This window comes from Boleophthalmus pectinirostris, unplaced genomic scaffold, assembly GCF_026225935.1.
Source record: "Boleophthalmus pectinirostris isolate CB_2022bp ecotype Guang Dong unplaced genomic scaffold, ASM2622593v1 HiC_scaffold_19, whole genome shotgun sequence".
Lineage (NCBI taxonomy): Eukaryota > Metazoa > Chordata > Actinopteri > Gobiiformes > Gobiidae > Boleophthalmus > Boleophthalmus pectinirostris.
Window position 1 is genome coordinate 1852207 of NW_026571140.1, and position 18457 is coordinate 1870663.

An 18457-nucleotide genomic window follows, 5' to 3' on the forward strand; every position below is an offset into this window, starting at 1 on the left:
AACTGGAGTGTTACACAGCGCATTAATTAAAACAGTCCATAGGAAGTGATATAAGGCAGATCGAGTTAAGGAACGGGTAGATAGTCCAGTGTCTCTCAAGGCGCCACAAAGTCTGACTGATAATTGAGCCAGGTCCAAAAGGGAGGGATGTAGTGCTGCTTTGTCAGGAGATGTGTCCATAATAAAATTAGCTTTTGTTGCTTCGGTCACTTGGTAATTTTTTATCAACCAGTTGGAAAGGGGGCGGAGGTGTGATTTTGGTATAAATATAATATAAATTCCCAAGGTGTTGTGCTATGTTATCTGGAGTCTTTACTCTGTCTCATCTCGTGAGGTGTTCATCAACTAGAATAAACACCAAGTGTCTTTTATCAGACACGCTGGTTTCCCGCCTCCCTGGGAAACACAGCTCTGTAAAATAATAGTCTCTTCTCCCCTTCTACAATATGATAAGAAAACAGTTGTCCCACAGTGTCCTGATGAACAGTGAGTAGGAGCACAGGCTTACCAGGGCTGGAGGGTGCTGCTGACGTTCTCTGCCTTGGACGTGGCTATACGGTAGGCCAGATCAGGAAGTCTGTACAAGACGAATAAACTGAAGACGGCCACCATGAAGATACCGCTGAGAACCTTGACTGTAGACCTGCTCATCTGAGGACATATCCACACCACACATGCACACCAAAATCTCATTATTATCCATGGACCTTGAAAGGCTCATCACACACACACCTGGTGTTGTGTTTTGTTTCATTCACACATGTTTAACACACAAACCTGCACATTTAGGCTGAGTTCTTCTCTCAAACAGAAAACACCTTGTGATGTCATGTGATAATACAGGAAGTGCTCCACTGTGTTTTTAAACTCCGTACGCCTTCACCAAGATCAGTTTGGATGATCAAACCCCGGTGATGTGCTCAGGAGGTGACCTTGAACAACAGGGAAGAGCCCAGGGAGAAAGAGGTGAGCTCTACAGAGGAACAAGTGTTTGCTTTCTTGCAGACGAAGGGGATTGAGTCAAATACCAACAGCATGGAAACATGTCAGTTACCCACGAAGACAAAGCCGCAGTATAATGGAGGTGCTGCTCAAACAGAGACACAAACTGAAAGGATCAAAAGTCCACTTACACTAAAAACTCAAAAAATACAACACAGACATTACGATGAAAGCTCGCTACTTGAGGAAATAAAAAAAATAATAAATCTGAATATGTGAGCAACCAACTGTATAATGTTATTCAAGTTGAATGGGATGCCAGAAGAAGCCATGGTACTGGTAATTCAGAACCAAAGTACACAGGCAAAGCACGAGCAGGCCTTGATAAGATAACAGACACACTATGGCTTTTATTGCATATTAATACCAGAGAAAAACAATAGTCTAATTCAAATAGTATAGAATCATGACAATGTGGATGTGCATACTTCACAATACACTGAGAACAGTATGCAGGACTCGGGACATCACAGTGATGCAGGGTTGTATTTCAAGGGACAAACGGGACACATAGGGCTGTATTATAAGAGACACTGTAATATAAGTGCACCTGTGGGACCAGTGCACTCTTGTTGTTAGTATCTCTTCATGATCTTTGTGCAAGCACATTTTGTGTAGTTTGTGCTTTACACATGTGTAGAGCTGTTAAATGTCACTCGTGGGTTCTAGATGGATTATAATAAATACATAGATAAAAAAAAGTCTTGTGGGCTCAGCTGCATGAAAAATGTGTAGGGGTAGAAACAAACAGCCCACAAAGAGGGTGTTAAATACAGTCCATATATACAAATATGAATAAACTATAGGGTCTAGGCTTCTCTTGTTTGACTCCAACTGACTCAGTATACGTGAAATTAATGGAAATAAAATAAATATATAAATTTGCAATGTAGTGTGCATAAAAAGTGGTGTTATTAAATTGTTACTGACTAAATATTGATGTCCACCCCATAAAAATCACCACACACTACTGGTGTTTGCCCAGCACAAACTGATCCCAGCTCTGTCCTGTGCTTTTGTGCTTTCTCATGTTTACAGACGGACACAAACTTCACTCACATCACTCCTCTTTCCCCACAGTCACCTGTCTGAACGTTCTGTGCTACAAATGTATGACTATTTATGCTGCTATAAGAAAATATTCTTATATGTCAGACCCAGAGCAGTCATTAACATTAAACTCCATTAAACTCAGCACACGGTCTCCAAGCTCCAGGAACAAGTGTAAAAGCTGATTAGCTCATGTGAAACACAAGACACTGCGCTTTGATACTTGTATGTAGAGTTGTGTTTCTGTGCACTCAGAGCTCAGATGCTCTGCAGAGGGAAAAACTGATGAAGAGAGGAGAAGTCGAGGCCCTGTCCTCCCAGTTCTGTTGCGTCAAAGAATAAATCTGCTTTCTACTTCATAACTCACAATCAATTTGGAAATTGATTCTTGCAAACATAATTTCTACGAGTGCTCATTCAAGGTTTCACCCGCCACTTTCTGCTTTCTCTGTCCCACAGGGCGCAGGCCAGAAGTGAGCTGAAGAAGGTTTAGAAGCAGACGTGAATAAAACACAGGGCCTGATCACAACCGGCCTCATATTCACTGAGAAAGATGCTTAACAATGAATGAAACAATACGGTCATTGCCGTTAACGCGTGGAAGCGTGTCCAGAGAAGACAAACTAAAATAAATTAATAAATCATTAGACCAGCCTCAGCAACAAAGTTCCTTGTTCCTAACTGGGAGAGCCCTGTACACTTCCTCCATCACCCCTTCACGAGTCACTGGTAAAATAAAATGAAGTAGAAGTAGTAAAGTATTGTACTTAAGTATAAATGTGAGGTTACTGCACTACTAGTACATTTTAAAGTGGATACTTTTTACTTGCTTCTCTACATTTGAGAGCAGGTATCTGTACTCTCTACTCCACATTTGAACTGGACTGAAAAGTGAAAGTATTTTCATTATAGTCTGAGACCTCTTGAAATGGCTGAGAGTTTATTTTTAACTCATTTGTAGTTTGAGCAAACAAAAATATACAAATAAAAACAACTGGAAAAAAACGTTTCCTTCACAGTCCATTTGTTCTTTTAGACTTCACTTAAGAACAAAAAACAATCAAATGGGAAAACAGTTTGTGATTTCATTATTCCGTTTTAGTGTCAAACAAAAAAGCAGATTTTGACCTCTATTTCCAATATTTAATTTACCGTTTATTTCAACTAACACCAATCAAAAAACAGTCTCAGTGCCTAGTTTAATTTGGATATTTTATTTTCCCTGGAAGTTGTGCTGCTCAGCACAGTGTCAACCATGGATCTGTAATAAAAACTTGTATTATTATAGTTCTGTGGAGTCAGCTGAACAAATGAGAGTTTATCGCTGCTTCCCGTTTCTCATCATGAAGTTCAACAATGACTTCCTAACACACATAAGTAAACATGTCCTGATATAACACATGTTGGTCCACAAAACTGCAATGATTTTTCAGGTCAGTTCTTCAGCAGCAGAACTTCATATAAACCAGAGAATAAAATACCAATAAAATAGGCACTGAAACGTTTTTTTGATTGGTGTTGTTTGAAATAAACTTTAAATTAAATATTGGATATAAAGTTCAAAATAGGCCTGGGCAATATGGAAGAAAAAATATATCTCAATATATTTGGTATATCTCGATATACGATAAATATCTCAATATGTGTACAGGAAAAATAACCCCCCCAAAACTACTGCAAAAACAAATATGCCAAATTCCACAATGTTCATTTAGGAAAAAAGTGCTTCTGTGACATTAAATAAACAACACTGCATACAAAAATAACTTTATTATATCGATATATACGATGTCAAAATCCATATCGTGTTTAAAAAATATCTCAATATATTTTAAATATCGAGATATCGCTCACCCCTAGGTCGAAATCTGTTCTTTTGTTAGACAGAATAAACAGAATAATGAAATAAACTGTTTTCTCATTTGATTGTTTTTTGTTCTTTATTAAATTTCTTAAAAGCGATTGGCACATGGACTCTTCACTTGATTCTGTTGATCAAATCTGAATCAAAATCAATACATTTGAAGTTTTAGCAAATACTTCTGTTATTTAAGTAGATTTTTAAACAAGTATTTTAATACTTTTACTTAAGTAGATTTTTCATGTGATACTTTTACTCCTGTATTTTTTACTCCTTTTTTAGGGCTGAACAATTTTAAGACAAAATTAAATTGCAATTTTTCTGGAAGATATTGCGATTTCAATTTCATCCATGTTTCAGTGCACATGAACATTTGCAAACATCACAGAAACTTAATCACACCACAATCCTGCAGCCACGACTCCACATACTCCGCTTTCCTTTCTTTCAGTATACATTGATTAATAATGTGTTTCATGCAGTTTTGTGCACATTTGTTTATGTTTTACAGAAACAAAATTTAAAACCACATGAGTCATTTGCATAAACTATAAGAGCGGAAAAAAAACAGGTCGCTCCTTGTGTGCTGATGCGGTTCAGCTTCTGTCAGACTAAAGGACACGATTCAGTGAAGTGTGAGTGTTCTCTCTGTGACCGAGGATGTGCTGCTGCTGGTGAGTCTATTCTGTGTTTCTATCACATTGCAGATGGTTCATTTGAAACTTTACATGAACGACAGGTTTAAATCCTGGCCTCCTAGCGTTGTGGTGAATTACTTTGCACAGACCAGATCGAAGCAGACCCTTAAATCAAAAATGACGGCAACAAAACAACAGCGGCAGAGTGCGTTGAGTAAACACAGAACTAAACTTCGCCCTTAAATTGGGCTTTAGGAGCACTGCAAAAAACAATGGCTCTGACACTCGTGTCAAATTGTGTTGTCCAAGATTGCGATTTTCTGTCAAAAACGATAGATCGTTCAGCCCTATCCAGTATCTGTACTTAAGTAAAATCCAATACTTCTTCCATCACTGCTGCAAAATCTCACAATGAGCAGCAACAGGTCTTTGAAAAAACAAAAAGACAAAGTTCAAGTATGTAAATTGTGAGGAGAATCAATGACCAAAGAACAATCGTGCCATGTTATCTTCTTCTGACAGCAACATCCTTTGAATAGGAATTCCCTGAAACCCCTGACGCTGGCTCCAAATAGTAGTGTGGAGGAAGAGGAAGGTGGAGCAGAAAGAAGTTGGGTTGGGTGAGTTTTCTTAATCCAAACACTGGATCAGCAGGCTGGCTCAAATCTAAAAAAGACATTTCCCAGCTTTTCCTGGTCTGATGAAATCCTGTCAAACAGTCCAACAAACTGGCTCAAACACAGACACGTGAACTGATCACGACGGCCATTACTCCCCTCACGTACTGCGCCAGAGAACAACTGCTCAACTATTTAAACATGTTTATTACTTTATCTTTGTGATTTTATCTGAAACTTTACACTAGAGCTCTGCACTGCAAGGCAAGTTTATTTGTGCAGCACAATTCATACACAAAGTAATTCAAAGTGCTTTAAAGAATAAGAAACACATTAAAATCACAATAAAAACAAATAAAAACAAATAATTATAAAGATTCAAATTAAAAGAGACATAAATTAGAGAGAAGAGGGCGGAATGAAAACCTTTCAGTCATATGCACAGTGAAAAGGAACCATTCTGAGCCTGGATTTAAATAGCGTCACTGCCCCACACCCAATGCAAAACAGAGCAGCACAGGACTTATTCTGAAAGGTCATTGTGGAACAGTTTATCATTCCACCCGCCTGCCCTCGCACTGTGCAGTCCCACAAACTAAATATGAGTGTAAAGTAAAATATACAAATGATTCATGTGTGCCTATCAGACATCATTTGTGCTGGATATTTTATTTGGTATTAATAAAAATATTTAAGCAGTCTTCCACTTCTCTGTGTTTGATAGAGCTTAAGAAAGTGAACGTCCTCAATGTGTGGGATTTCTGGGCAGGAGTGGGACAAAATATCACAGTTGTGGGCAGAAGCGGGAATGAAAATTCTGTCCTGCGCAGACCTCTACAACACAATCATTAACGTTAATGTAACTAAATGAATATTTGACTTCTGCCTGTGCTTCCTGTTCACAGTGTCCACAGCCCTGAGCCCAGACTCAGCCCTAAAGCTTCTGTTCAATCACAAAAGTCAGTGTTATGTTTAATAATATTATAATTTATGAGGTCCTTGTAAAAGAAGAGTCACCACAAAAATCAACACAAACATATCTCTCTCTGTTCTCACTTTGGAATCTCCATCAGACTCAAGCTCCACGCTCAGAGAGAAACTACAAGTTGTAAAAGTACAAAATGGACAATTTAAATGAACATTTTACTGCTGAATTATAATATGCGGCTGTTAATGCTGTAACATGTTTTGAATGCAAGAATATATTTAAAATGATTTTTTTTTAAATAAATGTTTCTTAAATAGCACTGTAGTGGTTATTATAGGCATTTATATTGGGCAGAATTAACAAGGCAGAGAAGTAAAACTGAATCAAGTACAGAACTGAGTTTTTTTTTTTTTAAAGTTGGGATAAAATGATAACCCAAACTGCTGGGTCAAAATAAGCCAGAGACAGCACAAGATCATCTCTGCAGAGTTCTGATGTAACGGACATGACAGTGTAACACTGCCCTGAATAACAGAGGCCAAGTTCTTGCTCGTGCCAGCCCATGTTTGTAGATGTCAACAGCGCCCGCTGAGTGCCATGCTCTAGAATCCTTCAACAACAGCTCCTCTACTTTAATCCACATCTTCACTGATCTGAAGTACACAGGTGTGTGGTCCACACCTCACTCAACCACCACAGTCTCCACAACACCTCCAGCACCAAGCCGTCTCCAACCCAAACCTCTCCTTTGTACCGAATTCTACAGCTTGTATATTGCACATTCTTGCCTTTTTCAGTTGTTCTAAATCGACGGGCACTGTATTTTTGTTGTTTGTTTGTATTTTAAAGCACTTGCACTTTAGCACTAATGTTACTGAATATTTTTACTGTATTGAAGAAAACATGAAATCTAACATTCATTAGTGCCTGGAATTTTTTTATATATATTTTTTCCCAAAAAATGAGCTTATGTATTGGTGATTCAAACTGTTTTTGAAAGGTGATAACCTAATGAGGTCTGAAGTGTAAGTCACAAGGGCCCGTCTGCATCAGGGTTATCCCGGCTTGGCTTTTTTTTTTAAACACCATACACGTTTTTTTTTTCCCCCTCAAACACATTATGGAGAATACAGCAAGTAGAAACATTTAGCATGAACTCATGGAATATGCCATCTGGCTTTTAGATAACAAAATGTGTGCTCCACCTTGATGCCAATGGCACCAATACGCCTATTGAACAATATCTGTTCCTGTGTCAGATCAAGACAGGAAAATGTATTTATGAGCCAAAGCACAAGAGGACATGAAGGGTCATTAGCAATCACCAGGCACTTGGACTGCCTCAGTGTCCATGTCCCCACATGGGGCTGGTTTTCCTGGATGCCTGTAAAATGTATCAGACAATGTAGCCAGTCTTGGGTATGAAAATGGGGCTATTACAAGTATGTAACTCAAACTGCAATGAACTCTTCTGACTCTGATGAAAGAACACTGCAGCATCGGCAATCCCAACATTTTCTAGGGGCACGAATATGATCCATCGATGGCACTGTAAACTTGGGGCAGACTGTGTGCTGTACAGTTGTGCTTGGCTGTTTGTTGAGCCTCATTTGCATCTGGTGATGTACTGCTTCAGGACTTTTGAGCTAATAGCCACACATGTATTTTTCAGACTATAAGTGTCACTTTTTTCATGGTTTGGCTGTTTCCTTTGATTTATACGCCGGTGCGACTTATATTAAAATGTTCACACTGAAGTGGCGAGAGGATCTAGTCTTGTGTGTCAGTATGTGCTGCTCCTGCTCCTCCTGTACCACTGTCACTTCACTCTACTGCACATGTCTCCTGCAGAAAGAGCCTCTGTTGTGTCTGTGTCATGTCAGTCGATCTCAACATTACTTCTGCACCACTGAATATTTAACATTTAAACAAACTTATAAAAGACGACTGAAAAGGCTGAACACAAATGCCCCTCAATGTCAAAAAAGGAAATCAAGCAGCAGAAAAAAAGTTTGGAGTGAGAGAGAAACTTGTGACACCAGGAGGATGCATCATGAAACTTTCCTGAAGTCACTGGATGGATGGACAAATTCTGGACTTCAGTGACACCGAAACCATCCTGTCGAGATTCAGAAAGACACGAATAATTCTAACTGGAACTGTTGCTGTCATCTGACGTTTCACAGAAGAGGAAGCGACGCTCTGTTTACCTCCGGAGGTTGAGGCCGAGTTGTTCAGAAGTGACACCGAGGATGAAGAGTTGAATGGATTTAGTGATTTGGAGTGAGATGGAGAGTTTGGTAAACTTGTTCTGTTATGTTGTTTATGTTATAGTTTATCTGAAGAACTGTTCATATGTGACGTTAACAGTCTGTTGTTCTCTCTTCTATTGTTTTATACTACAACTTGACTTTACACAGGAAATGTCAGTTCTTGGTCTCTGATTTTATCAAATACTTTTCCTCCAAAGTGTAACTTATATATGTTTATTCTTCTTAGTTTTTGGCTGGTGTGACATACTCCGGAGCCACTTATAGTCTGAAAAATATGGTATATATTTGAGAGCATAAAGGGAACAAGGAGCCAGCACATGGGTTGTTCAAGTCCATCATTAGACGCAGGGTTTTTGTTTTTTTTGAGGATATTTTTGAGGTTCTCTCTCTGCACTTTAAAGTTAACATCAGGAGTGTGACAACATACTTATTTAGGGTTTTTTGTTTATTTTGTTGAATGTTAGAGGGATTAATCCCCCATTAAAGAAAGTTTTAACTAGGGGTGTGCAAAAATATTGAAATTAGAGCCCGACCGATATTATCGGCTGATATGGGCAACTTTAGGCATATCGGCTATCGGCCGATATGCTTGCTGATAGGGGCCGATATTTCACGTGGGCATGTTATACCTCGTTATAAAGCTTAGACTCTCTACATTCTGTTCATTTAATCCAATTTACAGACAGATAAATGTCCTAATATGTGGCTCCACATCAGTATTTATCTACGGAGTCATTTGTGTGTGTGTGTCCGTACTGTCCCTGAACACACCACAGAGTCGCATCACTCACGTGTGTTTGTTTACACCTGCAGACACAGATCCAAACATTGAGATTATATTCTTTTTACGGACAATCGGTTTGAGTCTGGATTAAAAGGACATTTATTAGTGCAGATTTGTGATGTGAGGAGGAGCCTGTATGAGCGATGAGTGTTGGAAATATGTCGACTCTGAAGCTAGTTTTTGTCCTTTGTATGGGTTAGCTGCTGTAGCTCCCGCACATAAACAGACTGTTTTCTATTGGTTCTAAAGTGACTATATTGGCCGTATATTTGCTACTGGACCTGCACTGATATGTAAATGAGCTGTGAATAGACGTGTGAATTATGACATTTGCGCATATAATTAATTACCGCGGCGCGCACATATTTACGGCTAAAGGCTAATAGCGCTACTTTCTTTACTAGTTATGGGTCGGTCGCGAACAAATGACTCTTAGATCCGGCTCTTTGAAGCGAACGAGGGGAGCCTGATCCTTATTGGGAGCCGTGTTTTCTCTTTCTCTCACTTTTTTTCTCTTCACGCCGCGTGCAGACTCGTGGTTTGACAGCGGCAGCGGCTAAAAACGAAACTGAGAAATTTGCGTGTACGTAGGATTAAAAAAAATAAAAATAAAAAAACGAGCATATTTGACTGTAGTTTAGCATAAAATAAATAAGTCCCGGTTTAGTCATTTTTCAGTCCTGGTTTACACCTGGTTCAGTCCTGATTCAGTCCTGCTTTAGACGTGCTTTAGTCCTGCTTGCAACAAAACAATCTGAAGAGCCACTTGGGAGCCAAAAGAACCAGCAGCTTTTAGTGAGCCGAGCCAAAAGAGCCGGTTCTCTAAAAAGAACTGGAATACCCATCACTAGTGTCTAGAATGTGATGCAAAAATGCCATTAAGTCAACCTACTGTCTGTAAATATGATGTAAAGAGGCAGAGAATAACAATAAATGTTGCCTAAATAAACCCAATTCAAAATCCACCAGAGCCAAACCTAAGTTTTTTAAACAATTCAACATTTACAGTGAATTTTTACATCACTAAATATATCGGTGATTATATCGGCTATCGGCAGCTCCAACTCCCATTATATTGGTTTCATATCGGCCACAGCAAAATCCATATCGGTCGGGCTCTAATTGAAATATCGATATATCACATTGTTTAATGTGATGATACACTGTCGATATCAGTGGCTGTTGTATCGATATATCGCCAATAGGATTTTTTGGTGTATTTGACTAAATTATTTTGTTACAGTGCTACAATTTTGTTGTTTATTTAGAGGAAGGAAACTTGTTTATGTAACACCTATGACCTTTGAGACATGTTTCATATTCACTTTGCACAAGAAGTGGTTTAAGAAAGACTTTTAATATCACAGCCATGATTTAGACATTATTTTTTATTGAACCATATTGAATCATTTTGAAATATGTCATAACGAATCAAAAGCTCACTGTATCGAGATATGTATCGTATCGGCTATTTCATAATGATACCCAGTACTAGTTTTAACATCCTAAAAGGAGGCCCCGGGGAAGACCCAGGACACGCTGGAGGGACTATGTCTCTCGGCTGGCCTGGGAACGCCTCGGGGTTCCCCCGGAGGAGCTGGAGGACGTGTCTGGGGTGAAGGAAGTCTGGGAGTCCCTGCTTAGGCTGCTCCCCCCGCGACCCGGCCCCGGATAAGCGGACGAAAATGGATGGATGGATGGATGGATGGATAAGGAACAACAGGCAGACGTCGCATTTAATCAGCAAAAAACATAAATTTCACTTAAATTCCAAGGAGAAGGATAAATACGGGTGACATGTACTAACCGAGTGTGTTATAAAAACTGGTGCACATGAACCAAGCCTTTTTAACAGTTTCATTATGAGACTGGCTGTCGCAGAAGGCCAATGCATATTTGGAGGCCATTTTCATCTTGTCTTAAATCCATCATTAGACTGATCTTCTCCTAAAATCATGTCATTATCCAAACGTGCAATAGCCGCAAACATAGCCTGACAAAAAACTGAATTATTTATCGTGCGTTTTTGTAAAAAACAAGCAAATCAAAATGTTGGGAGTAATTTAAATATTTAGAAGTAGTGTTGTAGTAGTGGATCCAGTGTTCAGGTTCAAAAAGTATATCAAAAAAGTCTGTAACAAATACAGTTTATTAATCAATGAAGTCAATTTATCTTTTTTTTTTTTTTTTTTTTTTTACTTTTATTGCCACAAATCAATTTACATCAACAGTGTCCTGAGACCAGGCCTTCACACGCTCTTAAGCCTCCAACCCCATCAAAAAATGAGGTGTCCCAGCACAACTTCAGTAAATGACAAAACCGCACCACCCGCAGAACACACAAACACACACGGAGCAGACAGTGACCGCACAGCGAAACACACCCACAGACACACATCACTCCACGCCGACGAGGAACGGAACGGAGGAACGAACCGAAAAAACGAGCGCAATGTGCCACTTCTAGACACAACTGAACAACTGAGTCACTGTGAACACACCGACAATCCGTTGGTCCCAGACAGCACCCTCCCTACACGCCACAACTGAACAAAGCCCAGAGTCACCGTGAACGAACAAACAAACAAAACCACTGACTAGGGATGGGCATTCAATGAAATTTTCTTAATCGATCGTCGGAAGAATTAACGATCGATTATCGATTAATCATTAATGTTTTTATATTGAAATTATCATCATTATTATTACTATCTGCACTACTAATCTGCATAAATAAATTCAACTTTACGACATATAAACCATAATCACTCTAGAGCCACATCAGCCCGTTTGACATTATAATGTATTTAATTCCGTTTTTTTTTTTGTTTGTTTGTTTTGTTTTGCACAACTCTCACAGAAACAAAACTTAAAACCGCATCGCTAATTTGCATAAACTAAGCGAAGATAAAACTACAGCTCTTGTGTCGCTGATGCGGTCAATTTCTGTCAGATTAAAAGACATGACTCAGGTGAATACAGGTCAGTGTGACCAGATTTGTGTTTGTCAAAACCAGGACACCGTACGGGGGGAGGGAGGTGGGGACTCGTCATCCACATTGCGCGAATCTCACCTGGAAAAACTTTTTCCCACTGGACACGAAACATGTGTGCTGCTTTATACACTGTGCACATGGACTCACACTTGTCCCGAACGCAACGGAAAGTGTGGAATTTCTTGTACAAATCATCGTTAAATACCCATTTCTGCTTCAGTACGTTACAGACTGACCCACTGTTTGTGTCTCGCTCCTTCTGATGCAGAGACACATGTACACACCTGTTTGGTCACACTACACACAGCAACCTACATTCAGTTTGTCGATTAAAATTAACATAATCAAAATTCTTAATGATCAATTATCGATTAATCGACTAATCATGCCCATCCCTACTACACGCCACAACTGAACAAAGCCCAGAGTCACTGTGAACGCCACAAACAAACAAAACCACTCACCCATCACACTGTTGTGTTTCCTTTAAAGTCCAGTGTGGTGTATTTGTGAAAAAAGTTTGAAAATAGACCATTTAATGACAGTGCATCTTATAATTCAGAGTGCCTAATAGTGCTGAAAATACAGTAATTCCCCCTCTTCCCCCTTCTAGAAGAAGAGAAAAAAAATTGCAAAAATTAATAAAAATAAAAAATAAAATAAAAATGAAAAATAAGGCATGTTATTGAAAAAGTCAATAATTGGGCTCCACTTCTTTTCAAAAGTTGGCACCTTGAGCTGTAGTTGAGCCATTAACAGTTCCATTGTATTGCATTTGTATAAACTTGTCTGATTTTTGATATCCATTGATCAACGGTCGGTGTTTCAGGTTTCAGCCAGTAGATTGTGATCATCTTCCTTGCAGTCATGAGAAGATGCAGCAGAAAGCACTGATCATGAGAGAGACCATCAGGAAATGTATCAAGCAGAAAGATCTTTGGGTCCATCAACAGGTCCACAGCCAAAATGTTTTGTAGAACATCTTTAACATCAATCCAGAAACATTTTATATTGGGGCAGTCCCAAAATATGTGAGTCTGGTCACCCACAAGTCCACAATTCCTCCAACATTTGTCACCAAGACTGCATTTCGAACTAAAAGTTTTAAGCGGGGTTCTAAAAAATCTTAATTTGATCTTCCAGTCAAACTCCTTCCAAATTTGACTTCTGACAACCAAAACACACACTCTCCCAGGTATCATCATCCAAAGTCACATTCATTTCCATTTCCCACTGTTGTTTTATATAATTTTTATTATCAGATACGTCCATCAACAACTTTTGGTAAATCTCGCTCACTTGCTTTTTCAATACTCCAGAATTTTTCATTTTATCTTTAGACACATTTAAAACACTCTGAACTGTGAAAGTTTATCTAGATGCAACGATCAACCTTAAATTACTCAAATCTTTATATAATCAGGCAGTAAAAGTGCTAGACAAGAAACCACTAATACATCATCAAATCCTTACAAAATATAAATGTTAAACTGAGAGCGTGTTTCAAAGACATACATTTAGAACAAAAACAAATACTATGAGGCATCAGATAAAACAGAGCAAACACTGAGAGCACTAAAATCTAAAAGCTTATCAGTAAACTGCCATCGATAAAATGACATGTGTGGACAGATGTCTGATGGACAGGACCTTATCTGAAGAAGATGTCCAATAAAGGTTTACATTAATTAAACAAAACACAACTCTACAGTCCCTGACAAAAGTCTTGTCGCTTATCCATTTTGTAGAAACAAAAGCTTATAACCTGACTTTAAATTAATCGATTGGTTTTAGAAATGTCTCATATGAAGCTAAAACCCTCCCAAATTATGCTCAATATACTAAAATAAATTTGCTTCACTGAAGAAAGATTGATCATTTAATGAACACAGAAAGGTCAGATTTTGGCAAGACAAAAGTCTTGTCGTCTTGTCATATGATGCACCCAATCCTAGATTACAGCCTCACCTGTGATCAGTTACTGATCAATCAATTAGTGGGTGTGTATAAAAAGAAGCCCAGCACACCAGACCTTCACATCAACTGCAACTTGACCTCTGACAACATGCCTAAGATCCACCCTGAGACCAAAGCCTTAATTATCAAGAGGCTGAAGACCAGATCCACTGCTGAGGTGGTGACACCTTCAATGTGTCTCAGCGCCAAGTACAAAGAATAAGAAAAAGATCTGAAATGACTGGAGATGTTTTTGACAAGCCCAGGTCCGGCAGACCCCACAAGACAACTGCTCGGGAGGACCGTTTGTCGATTCGAAAATCCAAGGCCCCTTTTCCACTGCAGCAGACTCCACCAGACCTGATCACCTCAAGTCCCTGTGTCAACCACAACAGTTTGTAGAATTCTGTCTCGAAATGGCCTCCATGATCAAATCAATGCACAGAAACAGCACTAAACAAAAGGCAATTAAAAAAACATGTGGCATTTGCCAAGGCCCACAGCCTGATAAAAGGATGGACACTGGAAAAGTGGCAGAAGGTGGATTTCTCAGATGAATCCTCGGTTGAATTACATCACAGCCGCCGCAAATATTGCAGGAGACCTACTGGAGCCACATGGATCCAAGATTCACCCAGAAAACAGTTAAGTTTGGTGGTGGAAAAATCCTGGTCTGGGGTTCCATCCAGTATGGGGATGTGTGAGACATTTGCAGGGTGGAAGACAATATCAATATCCTAAAAAATCAAGAAGTATTAGCTCCTCTTACATTCCCAACCATAAAAGGGTCAAATTTTGCAGCAGGATGGTGCTCCATCGCATACTTCTATCTCTACATCAAAGTTTGTCAAGGTGAAGAAGATCAAGGTGGTCCAGGACTGGCCAGCCCAGTCACCAGACATGAACATCATTGAGCATGTCTGGGGTAGAATGAAAGAGGAAGCATGGAAGGCAAAACCAAAGAATCTTGATGAACTCTGGGAGGCATGTAAGACGCTTTCTTTGCTATTCCTGATGACTTCATTAACAAATTGTATGAATCATTGTCAAACCGCATGGATGCGTCCTTCAAGCTCATGGAAGTCATACAAGATATTAAATATGGATCTCACAGCACCACGACTTAATTCACTGACGTTATGCAACATATTTTTGTATTTGAAATAAATTATTTGTTCAATTTTCTGTAGGCGACAAAACTTTTGTCTTGCCAAAATCTGACCTTTCTGTGTTCATTAAATGATCAATCTTTCTTCAGTGAAGCAAATTTATTTTAGTATATTGAGCATAATTTGGGAGGGTTTTAGCTTCATATGAGACATTTCTAAAACCAATCGATTAATTTAAAGTCAGGTTATAAGCTTTTGTTTCTACAAAATGGATAAGCGACAAAACTTTTGTCAGGGACTGTAGATATGTATTTGATGACATGGCTTAAAACACACTTTAAATATAGGACCTTGAATGGCACGCAAACTGCAGCATCTGAGTAGAGTGAGTAGCATGTGAGCAACCACAGACCTATGATCAAACTGAAATCAGATGGTTTTGTATTTTGTTGTTTAACTCCAACAATCTGATAAAAGTCATTTTGAGAGCACTGTCACACACATGGCTTCACAAGGTTTGAGCCTGTAGTGGAACTGTTAAGGACCAAAAAGTGCCCAATAGTTCACTACTATGGTACAAGCATGAAATTTTTGAAATTTCTGGTTATGGAACCAAGCCTAAGTCGACCCTGGAGCTGAGTACTGAGCATGTCACAAAATGGCTAATGGCTGGCTGAAATAAGGCTGGCAGATAAATGACTGCTTAAACCGTCTTTTTTGTAAAATAATGTTAAATGATCACACATTATCACTAATGCTTCCACTTATGCACATATGAGTAACACAAGACTCTTACACTCATATGTTTGGTACTGGGAGATAAGCAGGACTCTTATATTAGTTATTTATAGCACTGTTAGAAGGATACAGTCTGTGTACTGAAAAATATTACTGTATATTACTGTACTGAGAGAGATTGTGAAAAAATAGAGTCTAAAAGAAAGCATTTAAGATTGAACTATATCTAGACAATGCAGCATAAAGCATAAAAGGTGAACTAGGTCACTTTTAGGTCGGCGGTTTGCCACCTGTTTGTTTCTATGGATATGTCATTATGTTCCACACTATGGCATTAACCTCAATTTTACATTCATTCATTTACAGGTGGTTTTATAACTCAAAAACATAAAAAGACATTCTGACTGAACGGGATCGCCTCTCCACAGATCTGACCTGTTACTCGGTCTGGTTTGGTCTCCATGAAGATAAAAAGGTTTAATAGTGTGAGTGACACACTCCAGACAAAGCACCAGCATCTCCATTTGATGGACCCTCCACCAGAAAATACCATCATTTTAATTTTAATACTACAAGGTCATTAAATGTACTACCAAGAAATGACATGAAGGGCTTTGTCAGCAATAACATCTCCAACGAGAAAAGCATTTGAAGGACCCATCCATCCATCCATTTTCTTCAGGTCGCGGGGCAACAGTCTGAGGAGGGCCTCCCAGACGTCCCTCTCCACACACACGTCCTCCAGCTCTTCCAGGGGGATCCCGAGGCGTTCCCAGGCCAGCTGAGAGACATAGTCCCTTCAGCGTGTCCTGGGTCTTCCCTAGGGCTGGGCGATATGGATCAAAAAATATATCTCGATATATTTTTGCTATATCTCGATATACGATATATATCTCGATATCTCGATATATGTTCATTTTTGCTATATCTCGATATACGATATATATCTCGATATATGTTCAAGAAAAAATAACCCCCTAAAACTGAAAACTGCAAAAACAAATCTGCCAAATTCCACAAGGTCCTTTTTTTTTATTGAAGTGTAAGAGGTCGGCAGTTCATACAGGAACATTTAAGATTACAAAAACCCTAATTACATAAATAATAATTTAACTGTAAAATAAAAGAAATAATACATATAATATTTCCTTCTTTTCATTCATAAATAAAACAACTCAACACAAGCTCATCTTTGCATTAACTCTGTTATCCAGACCAGATCCATAACCATGAGCTCATTTAACAGAAGAAGCTCAGGATGTTCCTTATTTCAATAGATCCATGTTATTATCCAGCAGTAAGGAGCTCTGAGGTTTAATCCCACAATCCACTGCAGATCAAACCCAACGTTTAAAACACTATTGTACAAGTGACACTGCAGCAGATTATTAATTAAAATATTCTGCATAAATAAACTTTACATTGCTAAACTACAATATATAAAGCATAATGACTTTAGAGCCACATCAGCCCGTTTGAGATAATAATGTGTTTAATGCAGTTTTGCGCACGTGTGTTTACATTTTACAGAAACGAAACTTAAGCACATGGCTCATTTGCATAAACAGTGCACTTTTCACGCAGCTCAGCTCGTTCAGCTTCTTTCGGGCTAAAGGACGTGACTCAGTGGAATATGAGGATGTGCTGCTGGTGGTTTTGTCTGTAAATGGTGGAAAAGGTTCGTGGTGCTTGAAGCTTTTCACTGGCACCAACTTTCGGCGTTCAGGGCGGTAGTGAGGAGTGAAGGAGACACGAGCGAACAAAATCAGGGAGGCGAAGGGCGCGCGGCGGCGACGAGAGAGAAGCGGCGAAATCTAAATTGAATATAAGCATTATATCGATATATACGATATGTCAGAATTCATAGAGTTTAAAAACTATCTCGATATATTTAAAATATCGATATATCGCCCACCCCTACATAAAAGTGAACTAATTTTGTTCTTAACAGCTTCACTACTCGGTTTATCAGGGGTGTGATCCTTGTAAAGGCGTGGCCAGACAGGGCCAGAGAGGTGGTGTAGACTTTGAGCGGAGACAGACCAGGAAGGGGGTGGCATAAAGTAACATATGTTTGCTACATTCAGGTCATAATTTAGTGTCCAAAAGACACAGGGCCCAATCTTGGCCCCAGTCTTAGCACTAGCGTAAGTGCGGGAGGTGGAGTTCTAAACAGTCGGTGTGTCGTGCCTAAATATCAGGTGGAGTGGAGCAGACTGTGTGGTGCATTCAGTGAAAAAAAAAAAAATCAAACGAGTCCACTGAAAAACAAAATGTAACGTGCTCAAGGCTTCTTTTGTTTGGAAATATATTAGGATGATAAATGCTTAAAATTCATAACATGTTCGTGTGCTGTGTGGGAATCATCCGGATGCCCTACCGCAGCAGAGCACAGCTCCCTGTATCGCCTCAGCTCTGCTCTGTAGTTTGGTTTGATGTGGATCTGTACAAAGGCTGCTCATTCACATGAGGCTGATTACAGTACTGTCCTAACATCCGTTTTCA

The 18457-nt window shown here is 39.2% G+C and overlaps 1 protein-coding gene across 1 annotated transcript in view; it reads right to left on the reverse strand.

The window, feature by feature from the left end:
* The window catches only part of LOC110174521 (beta-1,4 N-acetylgalactosaminyltransferase 2-like), a 57988-nt gene that overhangs the window by 34344 nt on the left and 5187 nt on the right, over window positions 1-18457 (reverse strand). Inside the window, exon 3 of the mRNA XM_020940624.2 lies at window positions 509-651. Within this exon, the coding sequence (XP_020796283.2) occupies window positions 509-651 (143 nt within the window). The remainder of the gene's footprint in view (window positions 1-508; window positions 652-18457) is intronic.